This window comes from Salvelinus namaycush, chromosome 31 (assembly GCF_016432855.1).
Source record: "Salvelinus namaycush isolate Seneca chromosome 31, SaNama_1.0, whole genome shotgun sequence".
Lineage (NCBI taxonomy): Eukaryota > Metazoa > Chordata > Actinopteri > Salmoniformes > Salmonidae > Salvelinus > Salvelinus namaycush.
Window position 1 is genome coordinate 17,218,828 of NC_052337.1, and position 17,661 is coordinate 17,236,488.

At 42.5% G+C, this 17,661-nt stretch overlaps 1 protein-coding gene across 1 annotated transcript in view; it reads left to right on the forward strand.

Moving 5' to 3' along the window:
* Positions 1-2,987, forward strand: part of pkn3 (protein kinase N3) — a 28,443-nt gene extending 25,456 nt beyond the window's left edge. Inside the window, exons 18-22 of the mRNA XM_038971172.1 lie at positions 342-418; positions 658-800; positions 1,115-1,222; positions 1,437-1,517; positions 1,615-2,987. Coding sequence (XP_038827100.1) covers positions 342-418; positions 658-800; positions 1,115-1,222; positions 1,437-1,517; positions 1,615-1,797 — 592 coding nt within the window. The 3' untranslated portion in view covers positions 1,798-2,987. The remainder of the gene's footprint in view (positions 1-341; positions 419-657; positions 801-1,114; positions 1,223-1,436; positions 1,518-1,614) is intronic.
* Positions 2,988-17,661: the final 14,674 nt, after the last annotated feature.

Genomic DNA, 17,661 nt, shown 5'->3' on the forward strand with positions numbered 1-17,661 from the left:
CTCTCTGGGATCTGAAGCTAAACGACCTGTTACTGATCTCTCTCTTCTCTCTCTGGGATCTGAAGCTAAACGACCTGTTACTGATCTCTCTTCTCTCTCTGGGGTCTGAAGCTAAACGACCTGTTACTGATCTCTCTCTTCTCTCTCTGGGGTCTGAAGCTAAACGACCTGTTACTGATCTCTCTCTTCTCTCTCTGGGGTCTGAAGCTAAACGACCTGTTACTAATCTCTCTCTTCTCTCTCCGGGGTCTGAAGCTAAACGACCTGTTACTAATCTCTCTCTTCTCTCTCTGGGGTCTGAAGCTAAACGACCTGTTACTGATCTCTCTCTTCTCTTTCAGGGATCTGAAGCTAGACAACCTGTTGATGGACGCAGATGGCTATGTGAGGATAGCAGACTTTGGATTGTGCAAGGAAGGTACGTACAGTACATTATGGCATTCCCATTGAGAACCACTGTCCCACCCACTCACTTGGTTTATCAAATGAACAGTCAGTGTTATTAGGTTTAGGTTGCACTTTAGTTCAGTCATTTGCTTTTAGCCCTGGGCTAAGCAACGCCTCACTATTAAAAGTGGGACAACAGCGTCAAGCTTGCTGTCTTGATGCACACCCCTCCAATCCTGTTAAAGTTATCTTTCCCTGTCGTGTGTGCAGGTATGGGTCATGGAGACCGCACCTCCACGTTCTGCGGCACGCCAGAGTTCCTAGCCCCTGAGGTGCTGACAGACAACAACTATACCCGCTGTGTGGACTGGTGGGGCCTGGGTGTCCTCATCTACGAGATGCTGGTGGGAGAGGTCAGTAAAATAGAGATGAATAATGGAACCTAGAGGATCTTTCTGGTCAATTGGCTCACAGGTCCACTCCTATGGTGAATCTAGAAAGTATTTTGAGGTCTTGGTTGAATTTACGTGTTTGGTCCAGAGAAATGAATAGAGAAACCTAAAGGATGTTTCTGGTCAGTTGGCTCACAATGTCCAATCATATTGGGATCCCATTAAGTATTATTCTGATGATTGGTCTTGCTAGAATTAAGATGTTTTCGGATGCTAAAGAGTGAGGTTGGTTGGGCTTTTGTTGCTCTCTCTCTCGTCTCTCGACTCTGTGGCAGTCTCCCTTCCCTGGTGACGATGAGGAGGAGGTGTTTGACAGCATAGTGAATGATGAGGTGCGCTACCCCAGGTTCCTCTCTCCAGAGTCTGTCTCCATCACCCAGAAGGTATGTGGGCCATCACTCAGTATACTGCCTTGTACAGGTCTGGATACAGGTTACCTCTTTTTATATAAAAAAAATTATCATAATATTACGTTGTCTGAATCAACAACAAACTGCATTGCAAGTACACAAAATGAAAACTACGAGTGGGAAAAAACATACAAAGATGCATAGTGGGGGGGCATAGACTGAGCCAGGCTTTCCTATTGTGCTGCAGCTACTACAAAAGAACCCTGAGAGAAGGTTGGGATCAGGAGAGCCGGATGCCAACGAGGTCAAGAAACACAGGTTCTTCCAGGTAAAAACTAGCTTAATTTGGGGCTTTTGTGTCATTTAATTTCAGTTGAGCATCACCAAGATTTTGGTATAGTACATTTGATGTATAATGTTCCCAGGGAGTGGACTGGGCAGCCTTGCTTCACAAAAAAGTGGTTCCTCCGTTCTTCCCGCGCATCAAGACGCCGGGGGACGTCAGTAACTTTGACGAGGAGTTCACAAAGCTCAAGCCAGTACTCACCCCCCCACAGACACCCTACTTTCTCACTGCAGACCAACAGGAGATCTTTGCTGATTTTTGACTTTTCCTCTCTGCACTGACCTTTTAAGCATACACTGACAGATGTACAGACAGGACTGAAAGCCAAAACGGTTGCTGCTCCACTGAAGATGGTGCCTTTACTTCATTGTGTCAAACGGCTACCTGTGGCTGAATGAGTACTGACGACACAGGCTACCGTGATGTCCTCTTGGGTAGCCATCTTATCTTCAGGACCATAACTGTTCATATGCTCTGTGGGTGATGAACTCCACCTGTACCTCTACAGCCAATCAGAACTGGGAGCTTGGCCTGCCTTGTTCAAATCTGGATTGGTATGTCAGTGTCTCTGTGTTGCTGTTCAACATTGACTTTTATTACAACTGTACTTGTCTTTCTTCTTTTTTCCTTTAAGAGGTTCCCACTCCATATTGATAGTATATCAACTAGGTTTGACATTGCCAAATCAATACTTGACATGCCACTGTTTTGGTGCTATATCAACAATAATCAATAGGCCATTTTGTTGCACTTTTGTATTCATTTGTGAAACTAAACAAGAGTACTTTGTTCAAACATTGCACCAGTGCAATAATGAGTTTTTAAATTGGTTCTAATTAGAAGGTTATGCATGACCAGCACCTCCTAACACTACACTCCAATCGTAAGAATCTTTGCTGTAAATGAAGATAGAAAAATATATTTATTGTAAACCCACTGCTGTTTTGGATCTAACACTGATTGTAGCGACTGATGTTTGTATGTTTAGCCTGGGAATCCAAACTGAATCGCCATTCATTCCTAGGCTAGTGTATGTTATCTTAATGGAGGAAACGGTCCCTGAAGCTGTTTAAAAAGTGTATTGTGCTACTTTAATCAACCTATTCCATGGGCCCATCTTGGGCTGGTTTAGGCCATTGAATGTCATGTTGAACTGACATCCTGAAGTATCTTTCTAAAAAAAAAAAAAAAAAAAAAAAAAAATAGTCATTGTAAGTAAACTTTTTGGAAGGATTATAGTTGAAGTATTCCTAGGGAGTCATTTTCATTCCATTCCAGTAATAAGTATGTTGCCATTTATATATTGTATTTCATATGAATATACATGCTTTATTACTAAAATATATATGCTGTGAATTACAATGAAAAAAATACTGTGTCTAGAGATAAAACAAGTATGTTTTTCTTTACAATGCATGAAGGAAATTTCAATTAATAAATATATCTACTGGACTCTTGAAGCATTTTTCAGAAATAAACCATTGTAATTCAATTTATTCATAGGAGTACTGCATTTAAAAAAAATTTTTTTTTTTTTTTAAATGCATACATTTTGTTCAGATACAGTTCGCACTGAAATCAGCACTCAAGACCAAACATAAGTGTATATAAAATCACATCACTCATCTTCAAATTCTACTGGAAGAGCCAGAATGATTTTCCAATACTAAAAAAATTAGTCCATATTACCATTATTGCTTATTTCTGTTTTTCAATGCTCTCCTATTGCACATAAGATGGGGAACTCGACGCAAATCTGTTTTTACAGATTGCGCGCTGTAAAGGTACATTTCCGATTTGAGCCGACAACGCAGGAACATTGCCTTTAAATTTCAATTGCGCTGTAAAGCTGAATTTCCGCGAAACGGATTGAGTACAGCCCTTAGTCAATCAACAGAGGCTCTGTCCATGCGGAGTTGATATTGGTGAAAGGACACCAACAAATAATTAAATAATGCTCTAAAAAATAGACAGTTTTCTATCACGAGTATATGAAAGTACCTTTATACTGTAAATAACAGTTGGTGTATAACTTAGTAAACTCAGGGAATTGTGCAACAAGCCATAAGTGATTTTCATGTATCTGTTACCATAACTGTCAAGGGCTTCATTTACACAGGCAGCCCAATTCTGAGATATTTTTTCACTAATTGATATTTTGACCAATCAGATCTGTGGTGGTTGGTCAAAGACCAATTAGTGTAAAGAAAAATACCAGAATTGGGCAGGCTGTCTAAATGCAGCCAAGGAATGGTGTGATCTATTCTGTAAATGTGTTTCCTCACACAAGTGTTCTGTCACTTAGCTCAAATTCCTAAATTTTTTAACTCTTCAGTCTTATAAGTTATTATTTGGACTGAAGAGGACATTGGAGTAGGTGGGAGTGTCCCACTGGGCACAGTGGTTGAATCAACGTTTTCACGTAATTTTAATTTTCATATATTGAAGCAACATCTCAAGACATCAGTCAGGAAGTTAAAGCTTGGTTGCAAATGGGTCTTCCAAATGGACAATGACCCCAAGCATACTTCCAAGTTGTGGCAAAATGGCTTAAGGACAACAAAGTCAAGGTATTGGAGTGGCCATCACAAAGCCCTGACCTCAATCCTATAGAAAATGTGTGGGCAGAACTGAAAAAGGCGTGTGCGAGCAAGGAGGCCTACAAACCTGACTCAGTTACACCAGCTCTGTCAGGAGGAATGGGACAAAATTCACTCAACTTCTTGTGGAAGTTGTTTGACCCAAGTTAAACAATTTAAAGACAATGCTACCAAATACTAATTGAGTGTATTGTATGTCAAATTCTGACCCACTGGGAATGTGATGAAAGAAATAAAAGATGAAATAAATCATTCTCTCTACAATTATTCTGACATTTCACATTCTTAAAATAAAGTGGCGATCCTAACTGACCCAAGACAGGGAATTTTTACTAGGATTAAATGTCAGATTGTGAAAAACTGAGTTTAAATGTATTTGGATAAGGTGTATGTAAACGTCCGACTTCAACTGTACATTGAACTAACATGGAATAGACATTCAGTTGATGTCTGTGCCCAGTGGGGTAGTAGAGTTGGAAAATCAACATACCAAGACTAAGGATCTTACTACTATTCACAGCAATTACCTTTCTAACGCAGAGAGAATTTCTGACCTATGTTTCAGTAAAACTTTTCCTGTCTCTGACCTTTGTTCTTTTGTCAACTGACACAAATACCAGGATTGAGGTCAATTCCATTGAAATCCACTTACATACTGAACTAGAATTTCTTGCAATCCTGGTTCCAAAGAGTTTGGTCATAGTTCATTTGGACGTCTGTCTCATCTAAAGATTATAGAAATATAATGAATAGAACGGGCTTGGAAGTTTTAACCCTGGCAATTTGACTGGTAAACTCATGGCTATGGCTGCCTAGTATTGTGATAGAACATTCCAAAATATCATGGAAGTTATTCTATCAACTGATGTTGGATTGCCATTCTAATGTAGAATGTTCATTCAAATCATCCTAACTGATGTGGCTCATGCAATAGATGCAGTAAAGGGGTCAATGGAACGCAGACCGTTCCGTTGAGAAGATTAGCGCACGTTCAACAAAACGAACAAAGTGATTATTTGTCAAATCCTTCATGATTTATGTATTGTAAAAGGCCCCCAATGTGATTACTTAAGTCCGATGTGGATATACAGTGAAGTCGGAAGTTTACATACACTTAGGTTGGAGTCATTAAAACTTGTTTTTCAACCACCACAAATTTCTTGTTAACAAACTATAGTTTTGGCAAGTCGGATAGGACATCTACTTTGTGCATGACACAAGTAATTTTTCCAACAATTGTTTACAGACAGATTATTTCACTTATAATTCACTGCATCACAATTCCAGTGGGTCAGAAGTATACATACACTAAGTTGACTGTGCCTTTAAACAGCTTGGAGAATTCCAGAAAATGATGTCATGGCTTTAGAAGCTTCTGATAGGCTAATTGACATCATTTTAGTCAATTGGAGGTGTACCTGTGGATGTATTTCAAGGCCTACCTTCAAACCCAGTGCCTCTTTGCTTGACATCATGGGGAAATCAAAAGAAAGCAGCCAAGACCTCAGAAAAGAAATTGTAGACCACAAGTCTGGTTCATCCTTGGGAGCAATTTCCAAATGCCTGAAGGTGCCACGTTCATCTGTACAAACAATAGTATGCAAGTATAAACACCATGGGACCACGCAGCCATCACACCGCTTAGGAAGGAGTCGTGTTGTGTCTCCTAGAGATGAACGTACTTTGGTGCGAAAAGAGCAAATCAATCCCAGAACAACATCAAAAGACCTTGTGAAGATGCTGGAGGAAACGGGTACAAAAGTATCTATATCCACAATAAAACGAGTCCTATATCGACATAACCTGAAAGGCCGCTCAGCAAGGAAGAAGCCACTGCTCCAAAACCGCCATAAAAAAGCCAGACTACGGTTTGCAACTGCACATGGGGACAAAGATCGTACTTTTTGGAGAAATGGCCTCTGGTCTGATGAAACAAAAATAGAACTGTTTGGACATAATGACCATCGTTATGTTTGGAGGAAAAGGGGGAGGCTTGCAAGCCTAAGAACACCATCCCAACTGTGAAGCACGGGTGTGGCAGCATTATGTTGTGAGGGTGCTTTGCTGCAGGAGGGACTGGTGCACTTCACAAAATAGAAGACATCATGAGGGAGGAAAATTATGTGGATATATTGAAGCAACATCTCAAGACAGTCAGGAAGTTAAAGCTTGGTCGCAAATGGGTCTTCCAAATGGACAATGACCCCAAGCATACTTCCAAGTTGTGGCAAAATGGATTAAGGACAACAAAGTCAAGGTATTGGACTGGCCCTGACCTCAATCCCAAAGAAAATGTGTGGGCAGAACTGAAAAAGCATGTGTGAGCAAGTAGGCCTACAAACCTGACTCAGTTACACCAGCTCTGTCAGGAGGAATGGGCCAAAATTCACCCAACTTATTGTGGGAAGCTTATGGAAGGCTACCCGAAACGTTTGACCCAAGTTAAACAATGTAAAGGCAATGCTACCAAATACTAATTGAGTGTATGTAAACGTCTGACCCACTGGGAATGTGATGAAAGAAATAAAAGCTGGAATAAGGAATTCTCTACTATTGTTCTGACATTTCACATTTTTAAAATAAAGTGGTGATCCTAACTGACCCAAGACAGGGAATTTTTACTAGGATTAAATGTCAGGAATTGTGAAAAACGGAGTTTAAATGTATTTGGCTAAGGCGTATGTAAACTTCTGACTTCAGCTGTATTTGGCTGTTTTTGCTGCATAACATTTATAAGTTGCCCCTTTTCAGGTTTAGAAGAAGTGACTGCTAAATGCTAACTCTCATTTGTATAAACTGGTTAGCATACAAAAATCAATGGTGGTAGTCAGTGGTTTTTAACTGTAATGCAGTTGATTGGTGAGGATGACATGAGCATGTGTTGGGGTTGACATCCATACAAGGTTTTTACCTCAACGTAGTGTGAAATACACATAAACAATAGCCTGAATGTAGGCACATTTTGCTGGGAGGCAATGAGGAGATTTGGGATCTTTCCCCCATGTGTTTCCATGGCAATTCCATTGTGTTTGAGTTCAATTGACCTCTTTACCGCATCTAAGGAATGTATTTTTTGTAATGTCAGTTGAGTTGACTCAACAAATCAAAGCACAGATTGAAGGGTAGGCCTACTTTTCCTGCTTTTATTTACATGGGTATACTCAAAATGATTGCCAGTCCACCCATTATGCCATCACTGACTTAAATGGAGACCTCATTTCTATTCATACGAGTTTGATGGTAAAGATACTTCTAGAATGGAGGATGTAAACACAATTGGAGGAAAGGCTGATTTCTAGGGAAGGAATGAAGGCCTTGAGTGGATGGTGAGTTAGCATTAAGTCATCAGATGGGGTCACTGCCCACCCGGAAGTACACCTGCTCCCACACTACAGCGCCGAAGAAGCCCCAGAGGTTGCGAAGCACACCGCGGTCAAACGGGTTCTCGACGGCGCCGCAGTGCTTGAGGTAGGAGATGCGGAGGCGCGACATGAACTCCCAGGTGGTGGTGTTGAGGGAGACCAGGTAGATGTAGGAGTGTAACAGTACTCTTGCGTTGTGTACAATCATCAACACGAACTCCAACTTGTAGCACCAGTCAGGGAGATTTATTCTGATGGAAACGGCACAAAATTGCATGTCGTGCAATGCACGGCTCAGCATCCAACGCTGCACTCACGCACGCTGGTTTGATGCTTGTTCACTGGGACGATTTTAACTGAAACATCCTCCCTCATAAGCAAGCCACGCAAACCAGCCAATAAGAAGCCATGTTGAGTAGGTGAAGGCAAGACGAAACTCAAACCAAAAACCGATTGGCTTAACAATAAAGTGGCAAGGGGACTCACCAATATAACCCTGTTACACTCTCCCCTACTGAATTCCACAAATACAAAACTGCACTGTGCAAACATACCAGGTACAGAGACACACAACATATATACTAAATAATCCAGAGAAAAAAGTATATATATTTTTAGACTACCCAAAAGAGAAAACTAAAAGGTAAAGCTGTGGATGCAGACCCTGCTTTAAAACAGTCACTAAATATTCCAGTCATTAGACTATTCTCCACGAGAATTAGGGTGAAAAGTTGTTGATCAATCCCCTTAGCCCTCATAGGTAAACATGCCTGTTACATGTTAAGTACACTCAGCAACTTTAAAACATCCAAGTAATAAAATAAACCACCATAAGAGACTTTATCATATCCGTCACATTACCATCCTGCAACCTCTAATCATGGTCACAATGATGTAAAAACAAAACAAATAAAAGATGTCAATACCATTGACCCTCTATTCACATATTAACCTTCAAGAGCTAACTTTCTGCTGATTCATAATCAGTCTTGACACTGGTTTAAATAATCTTCCTGCCCTTGACCTAATACGACCAAGAGTACCTTCAACTGCATAAGGAGTGACAGTGTTGTGTCAAGTGGGTCTGTCAACACAGTCAGTGCGTAACTGATCAGGTAAGGAATGGTCCGAGTTTGGTAGGTCAGTGCGGATATTGTAAGCAGACTGGTCAATTAGCTCACTCACTACACTGTTACGGTCTTGGTCAGATTCTTGAAGACTCTTTGCTCGAGGCAGACCTTCCAGCTGCAGTACATCTTCCACAGAATCCAAAAGGTGGAATATCCTGAGCAACCAAGGATCACACATCACCCTCCAGGCTTGTGTCACCGTTCCTTCTGAAGGCAACTCCAACACCCACACTTTTGTTCTGTACTCAGCACCATCATCATCATCCACTGCAGTGTCCATGGCAGCTGAGACCACAAGGCCGTCATTCATGTCCTCAGACTCGGTTAATCCAGATATGTCTGTTCCATCATCAACGGCAGCATGGGGAAGAGGAAGAAAGTTGACTGGCATTATCAGGTTGGGATGTACTGTCTTCTCCTGTCCGGTGGAGCTGTTCTGAATCTTAAAAGTGTGACTGTCAGCATTCAATCCAGTGACAAGGTAGACAGTATCCTCCCAACGGTCAGCGAGCTTACGCTTTCCGTGATCCCCCTTGTTTGCCAGCAACACTTGATCACCAATCTCCAATGGTGCTCCTCTGACTCTTGTGACATACAGGTAAACATGCCTCTTCAACTGCTTCGCTGCAGATGCCTGTGCTGTATTCATTGCTTCTTTCAGATCTCTCCTCAAGGACTGAACAAACTGGTCATAATCGACAACTTCTGGGTTCTCTATGACAGAGCCAAAGACTATGTCAACAGGCAGTCTTGGCGTCCTCCCAAACATTAGCAGGAAAGGGGCAAATTCTGTTGTCTTGTGGATTGTACAATTGTACGCAAACATGAGGGACTTCAGCGCCTGAGGCCATCTGTGATTTGCTCTCGTTGGCAGGGCCCGGATCATGTTTCCCAACGTCCTGTTCATCCTTTTGTAGGACCCATTCCCTATCGGATGGTACGGCGTGGTGTGAGACTTCTGAACACCTGCAACACTCAACAGTCCTGCAGATCAAAAGTCTATGCACACTAGTTCAAGAGGCTCAGTTGATATTATGCTCTCCAGAACCTCTGTCTTGTCAGGTAGACTGTTCTCTGTTGGCCCTGCTTACTCATCAGTAGGTCGTGTGGTAGAACATCGACATCGGTCTGCTCTGATAGCATAACAGCCTGCGGAAGCTGTGGCAACAGCAGTGCAAGTGAGCCCACATCACCCACGCAGCACCTGTGTTAATGAAGAACAGCTGCAACTTCATGTCTTGATAAAGCACCAGGTGGGAGGTCAACAGTAGCCTGGCAGCTAATGACCACCTCGTTGGAGTCAGAGGCTTTGTCAAAAGGGTGGTTGGACCAGCAAAACACATCTTGCACTCTGTCTGTGCGCACAGCGTTAGCTTCAGCTAGTAAAGTCTCGTACGGGACCCTTGTCAGGCGATGGAGTGCACTGGGTCGTATGAAGCTCTGCTCAAAGCATCTGCAACAAAAAAAATTGGCCCAGGGATGTACTTGATGTCAAACTCGTACGGTGCCAGCTTGGCGACCCATCTCTGTTCACAAGCATCGAGCTTTGCTTTGGTCAGGATGTATGTCAAGGGATTATTATTCGTCCATACTTTGAACTGCTGCCCCCGTAACCAGTGGTGGAACTTGTCACAGATAGCCCATTTCATGGCAAAGAACTTGAGCCTGTGCGCAGGATACCTCGAGTTCGCATAACTGAGGAACTTGCTCGTAAAGGCTATAGGTCTGGCAGTAGCTCCCCGTTCCTGTACTTGGGACAGCATAGCACCTAAGCTGTTGCTGGACGTGTCCACCAAGAGTAGAAAGGGTTTGTTGAAGTTGGGGTGGGCCAACAAAACCTGGTCCAATAAGGCTTGTTTTAGCTGGAATAAGGCCTGTCTGCATTCTGTTGTCCAGTCGGCAGCCATCAACTTCCTGACAGGTGAACGTCGCTTCTTTTTCCAGCATGGAGGGCTTGTGTCTAGTTGTCAATCCAAAGAGAGGCTTTGCGATGGCCGAGCCACCTTAAATGAACTGTTGGTAATACACCACCATCCCAAGGAATGACCTCAATGTCTTCTGAGATGGAATGTCAGTGCCATCTTCCATCAGATCAGCTTCTGTTACTCTTGTATTGGCCCTCACCTTCTCAGGGTCTGTAGCTACAACATCCGCACTAATGATATGCCCCAGAAACTTCACAGATCTCTGCATAAAATGACACTTTTTTGGTGCCAACTTCAGGTTGAGCCTTGAGACGCTCAAAATCCATTTCCAGGTGCTGTATAGACAGATCTTCAGTGGGCGCATAGACCAAGACATCGTCAAGATAACACAGCAGGCTAAGAAAGTTCTGATCCCCAAAGATGTTTAGCATCATCCTCATAAAGGTTGCAGGACTATTACATAACCCCTGTGGCATACGGTTGTATTCGTACAATCCAAATGGTGATGTTTTTGTTCCAGCCCAGCACAAAAGCATATGGGCTGGACGAAAACCCTGCACTGCATACCCTGTGGGTCACCACAACCATGTATGTAACAGGATCTGACGACTCATCTCGTCAGACATAATGGGACACATCTCGTGCAAAACATTTACTGAAGTTTTGCCAAAAAACACCTGGATGATCATAAAGACTCTTGGAAGAATGTTCTATGGACAGATGAGTCAAAGGTATACATTTTTGTATGAAGAGGGTCCCATTACGCCTGGCGAAAACCAACCACTGCAATCCACAGTAAGAACCTTATACCAACAGTCAAGCATGGTGGTGGTCGTGTGATGGTTTGGGGATGCTTTGCTGCCTCAGGACCTGGACGACTTGCCTTAATAGAAGGTTACCATGAATTATCCTCTGTATCAGAGAATTCTACAGGAGAATATCAGGCCATCCATCTGTGAGCTTAACCTGAAAGCGCAGGTGGGTCATGCAGCAAGATTGTGATCCAAAACACACAATCAAGTCTACATGAAAATGGCTAAAAAGCAACACATTTAAAGTTTTGGAATGGCCTAGTCAAAGTCCAGACCTAATCCCAATTGAGATGTTGTGGCAGGACTTGAAACGAGCAGTTCATGCATGAAAACCTACAAATGTCGCTGAGATAAAGTAGTTCTGCATGGAAGAGTGGGACAAAATTCCTCCACAGTGACGTGAGAGACTGATCAACAACTACAGGAAGCGTTTGGTTGAAGTCATTGCAGCTAAAGGTGGCACAACCAGTTATTGAGTGTAATGGGGCAATTACTTTGTCTATTTAGATACGTTGCTTTGAAGTAGCCTACCTTATCCATTTGTTCCATTTGATCCCTGTTCCTAGGCTGTCATTGAAAATAAGAATTTGTTCTTAAAACTTCTTATGGCTGCAGGGGCAGTAATGAGTAGCTTGGATGAAAAGGTGCCCAGAGTAAACTGCCTGCTCCTCAGTCCCAGTTGCTAATATATGCATATTATTATTAGTATTGGATAGAAAACACTCTGAAGTTTCTAAAACTGTTTGAATGATGTCTGTGAGTATAACAGAACTCATGTGGCAGGCAAAAACCTGAGAAAAAAATCCAACCAGGAAGTGGGAAATCTGAGGTTTGTAGGTTTTCAACACATCGCCTATCGAATACACAGTGGGATATGGGTCATTTTGCACTCCCTACGGCTTCCACTAGATGTCAACAGTCTTTAGAACCTTGTCTGATGCTTTACTGTGAAGTGGGGCCGAAGGAGAGGGGATTGAGTAAGGTCTATCATGACCTGAACATGTGCTGACCATGCGCGTTCATGTGAGAGCGAGCTCTGTTCCATCGCACTTCTGAAGACAAAGGAATTCTCTGGTTGGAACATTATTGAAGATTTATGTTAAAAACATCATAAAGATTGATTCAATACATTGTTTGACATGTTTCTACTGACTGTTACAGAACTTTTTGACATTTCGTCTGCTTTTAGTGAACGCGCTTCGTGACTTTGGATTTGTTAACCAAACGCGCTAACAAAAGTAGCTATTTGGACATAAATTATGGACATTACCGAACAAAACAAACATTTCTTCTGGAAGTGGGAGTCCTGGGAGTGCATTCCGACGAAGATCAGCAAAGGTAAGTGAAGATTTATAATGCTATTTCTGACTTTTGATGACTCCACAATTTGGCGGGTAACTGTATGGCTTGCTTTTGTGGCTGAACGCTGTTCTCAGATTATTGAGTATTGTGCTTTTGCCGTAAAGCTTTTTTGAAATCTGACACAGCGGTTGCATTAAGAACAAGTTTATCTTTAATTCTATGTAAAACATGTATCTTTCATCAAAGTTTATGATGAGTATTTCTGTTATTTGATGTGGCTCTCTGCAATTTCTCCGGATATTTTGGAGGCATTTCTGAACATGGCGCCAATGTAAACTGAGGTTTTTGGATATAAATATGAACTTTATCAAACAAAACATATATGTATTGTGTAACATGAAGTCCTATGAGTGTCGTCTGATGAAGATCATCAAAGGTTAGTGATTCATTTTATCTCTATTTCTGCTTTTTGTGACTCCTGTCTTTGGCTGGAAAAATGGCTGTGTTTTTCTGTGATTTGGCGGTGACCTAACATAATCGTTTGTGGTGCTTTCGCTGTAAAGCCTTTTTGAAATCGGACAATGTGGTGGGATTAACAAGAAGTGTATCTTTAAAATGGTGTGAAATACTTGTATGCTTGAGGAATTTTAATTATGAGATTTCTGTTTGAATTTGGCTCCCTGCACTTTCACTGGCTGTTGTCATATCGATCCCGTTAATGGGATTGCAGCCCTAAGAAGTTTTTAACTGACTTGCCTAGTTAAATAAAGGTAAATAAATACAAATTAATTGAATGAGGGAATCATTTTATAAAGACAAAAGTAATGTTGAAATATTTTATATCAAGGGCGCAACCATCCTCCAGGATAGCTACTGGGTGTGCAGGGTTTTGTTCAAGCCCTGGTCCAACCAAATTGTAGCCTAAACATCAGCTGCTCAACAGGACCTTGATAGGCAGACTTGGATGTTTCAGGGCCGGATCAAAAGCCAAGCCTGCACAACCAGGAGTTCTCCAGATGAGGGTTGACCACATGTTGACATGTAACTAACAGTGCAGTTTTACTTTGTGGAGGGTTAAGTGCATTGATCAAGAGCACAATGGCAGGAGATGGTAGGCCTACATGGGATCAGACACAGCAGCCTTCCAGTTACAATAATGCTTACTTTTTCATGTAGGCTATAATAATAGTAATGAACATTTGGTTTAAAGTAATGGAAAAGGGGGTATGAACCCTTAACAGCTCCCGAGTGGTGCAGCGGTCTAAGGCACTGCATTTCAGTGCTAGAGGTGTCACTACAGGCCCTGGTTCGATTCCAGGCTGTATCACAACCAGTCCCATAGGGCACTGCACAATTGGCCCAGCGTTGTCCGGGTTTAGCCGGGGTAGGTCGTCATTGCAAATAAGAATTTGTTCTTACTGACTTGCCTAGTTTAAGTAAAGGATAAATAAAATAAAAACAATAATCACAGGTCTCTATAGCATAAATAGTATAGTGAATAATCACAGGTCTCTATAGCATAATGTAATTTCTGAATTTTGGTGAACATAATCTACCATTTTGGAAAATGACATTTTTGAAATCCTAACATTTTTCAACGTGCAGCTACACGTGGCGGTCTGTGTCTATTTGTCAATAACAACTGGTGCGCATAATCAAATATTAAGGAAGTCTCAAGGTTTTGCTTACCTGAGGTAGAGTATTTCATGATAAGATGTAGACCACACTATTTACCAAGAGAGTTTAGCTATATTTTTTGTAGCCATCTATTTACCACCACAAACCGATGCTGGCACTGAGACCGCACTCAACGAGCTATATAAAGCCATAAGCAAACAAGCGAATGCTCATTGAGGCGGCGCTCCTAGTGGCTGGGGACTTTAATGCAGGGAAACTTAAATCCGTTTTACCTAATTTCTAGCAGCATGTTACATGTGCAACAAGAGGGAAAAAAACTCTAGACCACCTTTACTCCACACACAGAGGTGTGTACAAAGCTCTTCCTCTCCCTCCATTTGGCAAATCTGATTCATGCTTACAAGCGAAAACTAAAGCAGGAAGTACCAGTGACTCGCTCAATACGGAAGTGGTCAGATGACGCAGATGCTAAGCTACAGGACTGTTTTCCTAGCACAGACTGGAGTATGTTCCGGGACTCATCCGATGGCATTGAGGAGTATACCACATCAGTCACCAGCTTCATCAATAAGTGCATCGGTGACGTTGTGACCGTACGTATATACCCCAACCAGAAGTCATGGATTACAGGCAACATCCGCACTGAGCTAAAGGGTAGAGCTTACGCTTTCAAGCGTAAATACAGGACTAAGACTGAAACCTACTACACCGGCTCTGACGCTCGTCGATGTGGCAGGGCTTGCAAACTATTACAGACTACAAAGGGAAGCCTAGCCGCAAGTTGCCCAGTGACACAAGCCTACCAGACTAGGTAAATGACTTATATGCGCGCTTCAAGGCAAACAACACTGAAGCATGCATGAGCACACCAGCTGTTCCGGACGACTGTGTGATCACGCTCGCCGTAGCCAATGTGAGTAAGACCTTTAAACAGGTCAACATTCATAAGGCCGCACAGATTGCCAGGACGTGTACTCTGAGCTTGCGCTGAAAAACTGGCAAGTGCCTTCACTGACATTTTCAACCTGTTCCTGGCCGAGTCTGTAATACCTACATGTTTCAAGCAAACCACCATAGTCCCTGTGCCCAATAACACTAAGGTAACCTTCCTAAATGACAACCAACCCGTAGCACTCACATCTGTAGCCATGAAGTGCTTTGAAAGGCTGGTCATGGCTCACATCAACACCATTATCCCAGAAACCCTAGACCCACTCCAATTTGCATACCGCCCCAACAGATCCACAGATGACGCAATCTCTATTGCACTCAAGACTGCCCTTTCCCACCTGGACAAAAGGAACACCTACGTGAGAATGTGGTTCATTGACTACAGCTCAGCATTCAACACCATAGTGCCTTCAAAGCTCATCACTAAGCTAAGGACCCTGGGACTAAATACCTCCCTCTGCAACTGGATCCTGGACTTCCTGACGGGCCGCCCCCAGGTGATAAGGGTAGGCAACATCACCTCCGCCACGCTGATCCTCAACACAGGGGCCCCTCAGGGGTACATGCTTAGTCCCCTCCTGTACTCCCTGTTCACCCATTACTACGTGGCCAAGCACGACTCCAACACCATCATTAAGTTTGGTGATGACACAATGGTGGAAGGCCTGATCATTGACAATGATAGACAGCCTATAGGAAAGAGTTCAGAGAACTGGAAGTGTGGTGCGAAGACAACAACCTCTCCATCAACGTGATCAAGACAAAGGAGATGATTGTGGACTATAGGAAAAGGAGGGCCGAGCACGCCCCCATTCTCATCGACTAGGCTGTAGTGGAGCAGGTTGAGAGCTTCAAGTTCCTTGGCGTCCACATCACCAAACTATCATGGTCCAAATACACCAAGACAGTCGTGAAGAAGGCACGACAACACCTATTCCCCCAAAGGAGAATGAAAAGATTTGGCATGGGTCCCCAGATCCTCAAAAAGTTAAACAGCTGCACCATCGAGAGCATCCTGACCGGTTGCATCACCGCATGGAATGGCAACTGCTCAGCCTCTGACCGCAAGGCACTACAGAGGGTAGTGCGTACGGCCCAGTACATCACTGGGGCCAAGCTTCCTGCCATACCGGACCTTTATACCAGGTGGTGTCAGAGGAAGTCCCTAAAAATTGCCAAAGACTCCAGCCACCCTAGTCAGACTGTTCTCTCTGCTACCGCATGGCAAGCGGTACAAGAGCACCAAGTCTAGGTCCAAAAGGCTTCTGAACAGCTTCTACCCCCAAGCCATAAGTCTACTGAACAGCTAATCAAATGGCTTCCCGGAATATCTCCATTGACTTACCCCTATTTTTTATACAGCTGCTACTCGCTGTTTATTATCCATTATCTATGCATAGTCACTTTACCCCATACCTACATGTACATATTACCTCAATTATCTTCGACTAACCTGTACCCCCGCACATTGACTCGGTACCCCCTGTATATAGCCTCCTTACTGTTATTTTATTGTCACTCTTAATTTTTATTTTAGTTCATTTAGTAAAAAATAAATCTTAAGTCTTATTTTTCTTAAAACTGCATTGTTGGTTAAGGGCTTGTAAGTAAGCAGTTCACGGTAAGGTCTACTAAATCCCCAAATTAACATACCAAGCTTTCTGCTTAGATGCATACAACCTGATAAATATGATCGAAAGCATCTCTGGAGGGCTGCAATACTACTGTCTGGGTTGCTGTCGTTCCTACGGATATGTTAGTTCTATTGGTCAGTTGCATCCACGTGGTACATTATATGACATCATCGTGTACATAGATTTTTGCTGAATTAATGTCCTCCTCTTGGAATTCCAGAACGCAGACTGGGAAATTTGTTTGGTATTCAAGTGCTATCTAACAACGGGCCATATAAAGATTTTCCGACGCCAAAACAGTTCATTTATGACCCTCAAAAACAGAATTACGAGTTGGAATATGGGGAAACAACTTCTACCCTGACTTGTTCAGTCAGTTGTTATTTCCGAGTAGCATATGAACGTAGCAACAAACTAAAAATCTGTGTACTGTACTGGATGGAAACTGAATCATGTTAAGCGTTATGTTACCATTAGATGGCAATATTGACTAATTTTCGACTGAATTATGATGATCCAAAAGGGAGGGTTGTCACTAGTTACCACAGCCATAAGGTCATAAACAGTGCCGCGTTCTACAATTTATGTTCTTAAAATTTTATTTTAAACCTAATCTTGACCCGATCCTTAACTATGACGCTAACTTAATATCTATCCTTAAATTAAGACCAATTTCTTTTGGTTTTCATTAATTTTTTACAATTTGGCCAATAACCAAAGAGGAGGTAAAGAAAAATGTATAAAAGAAAAGATGAGTTTCATACAGAAAGGC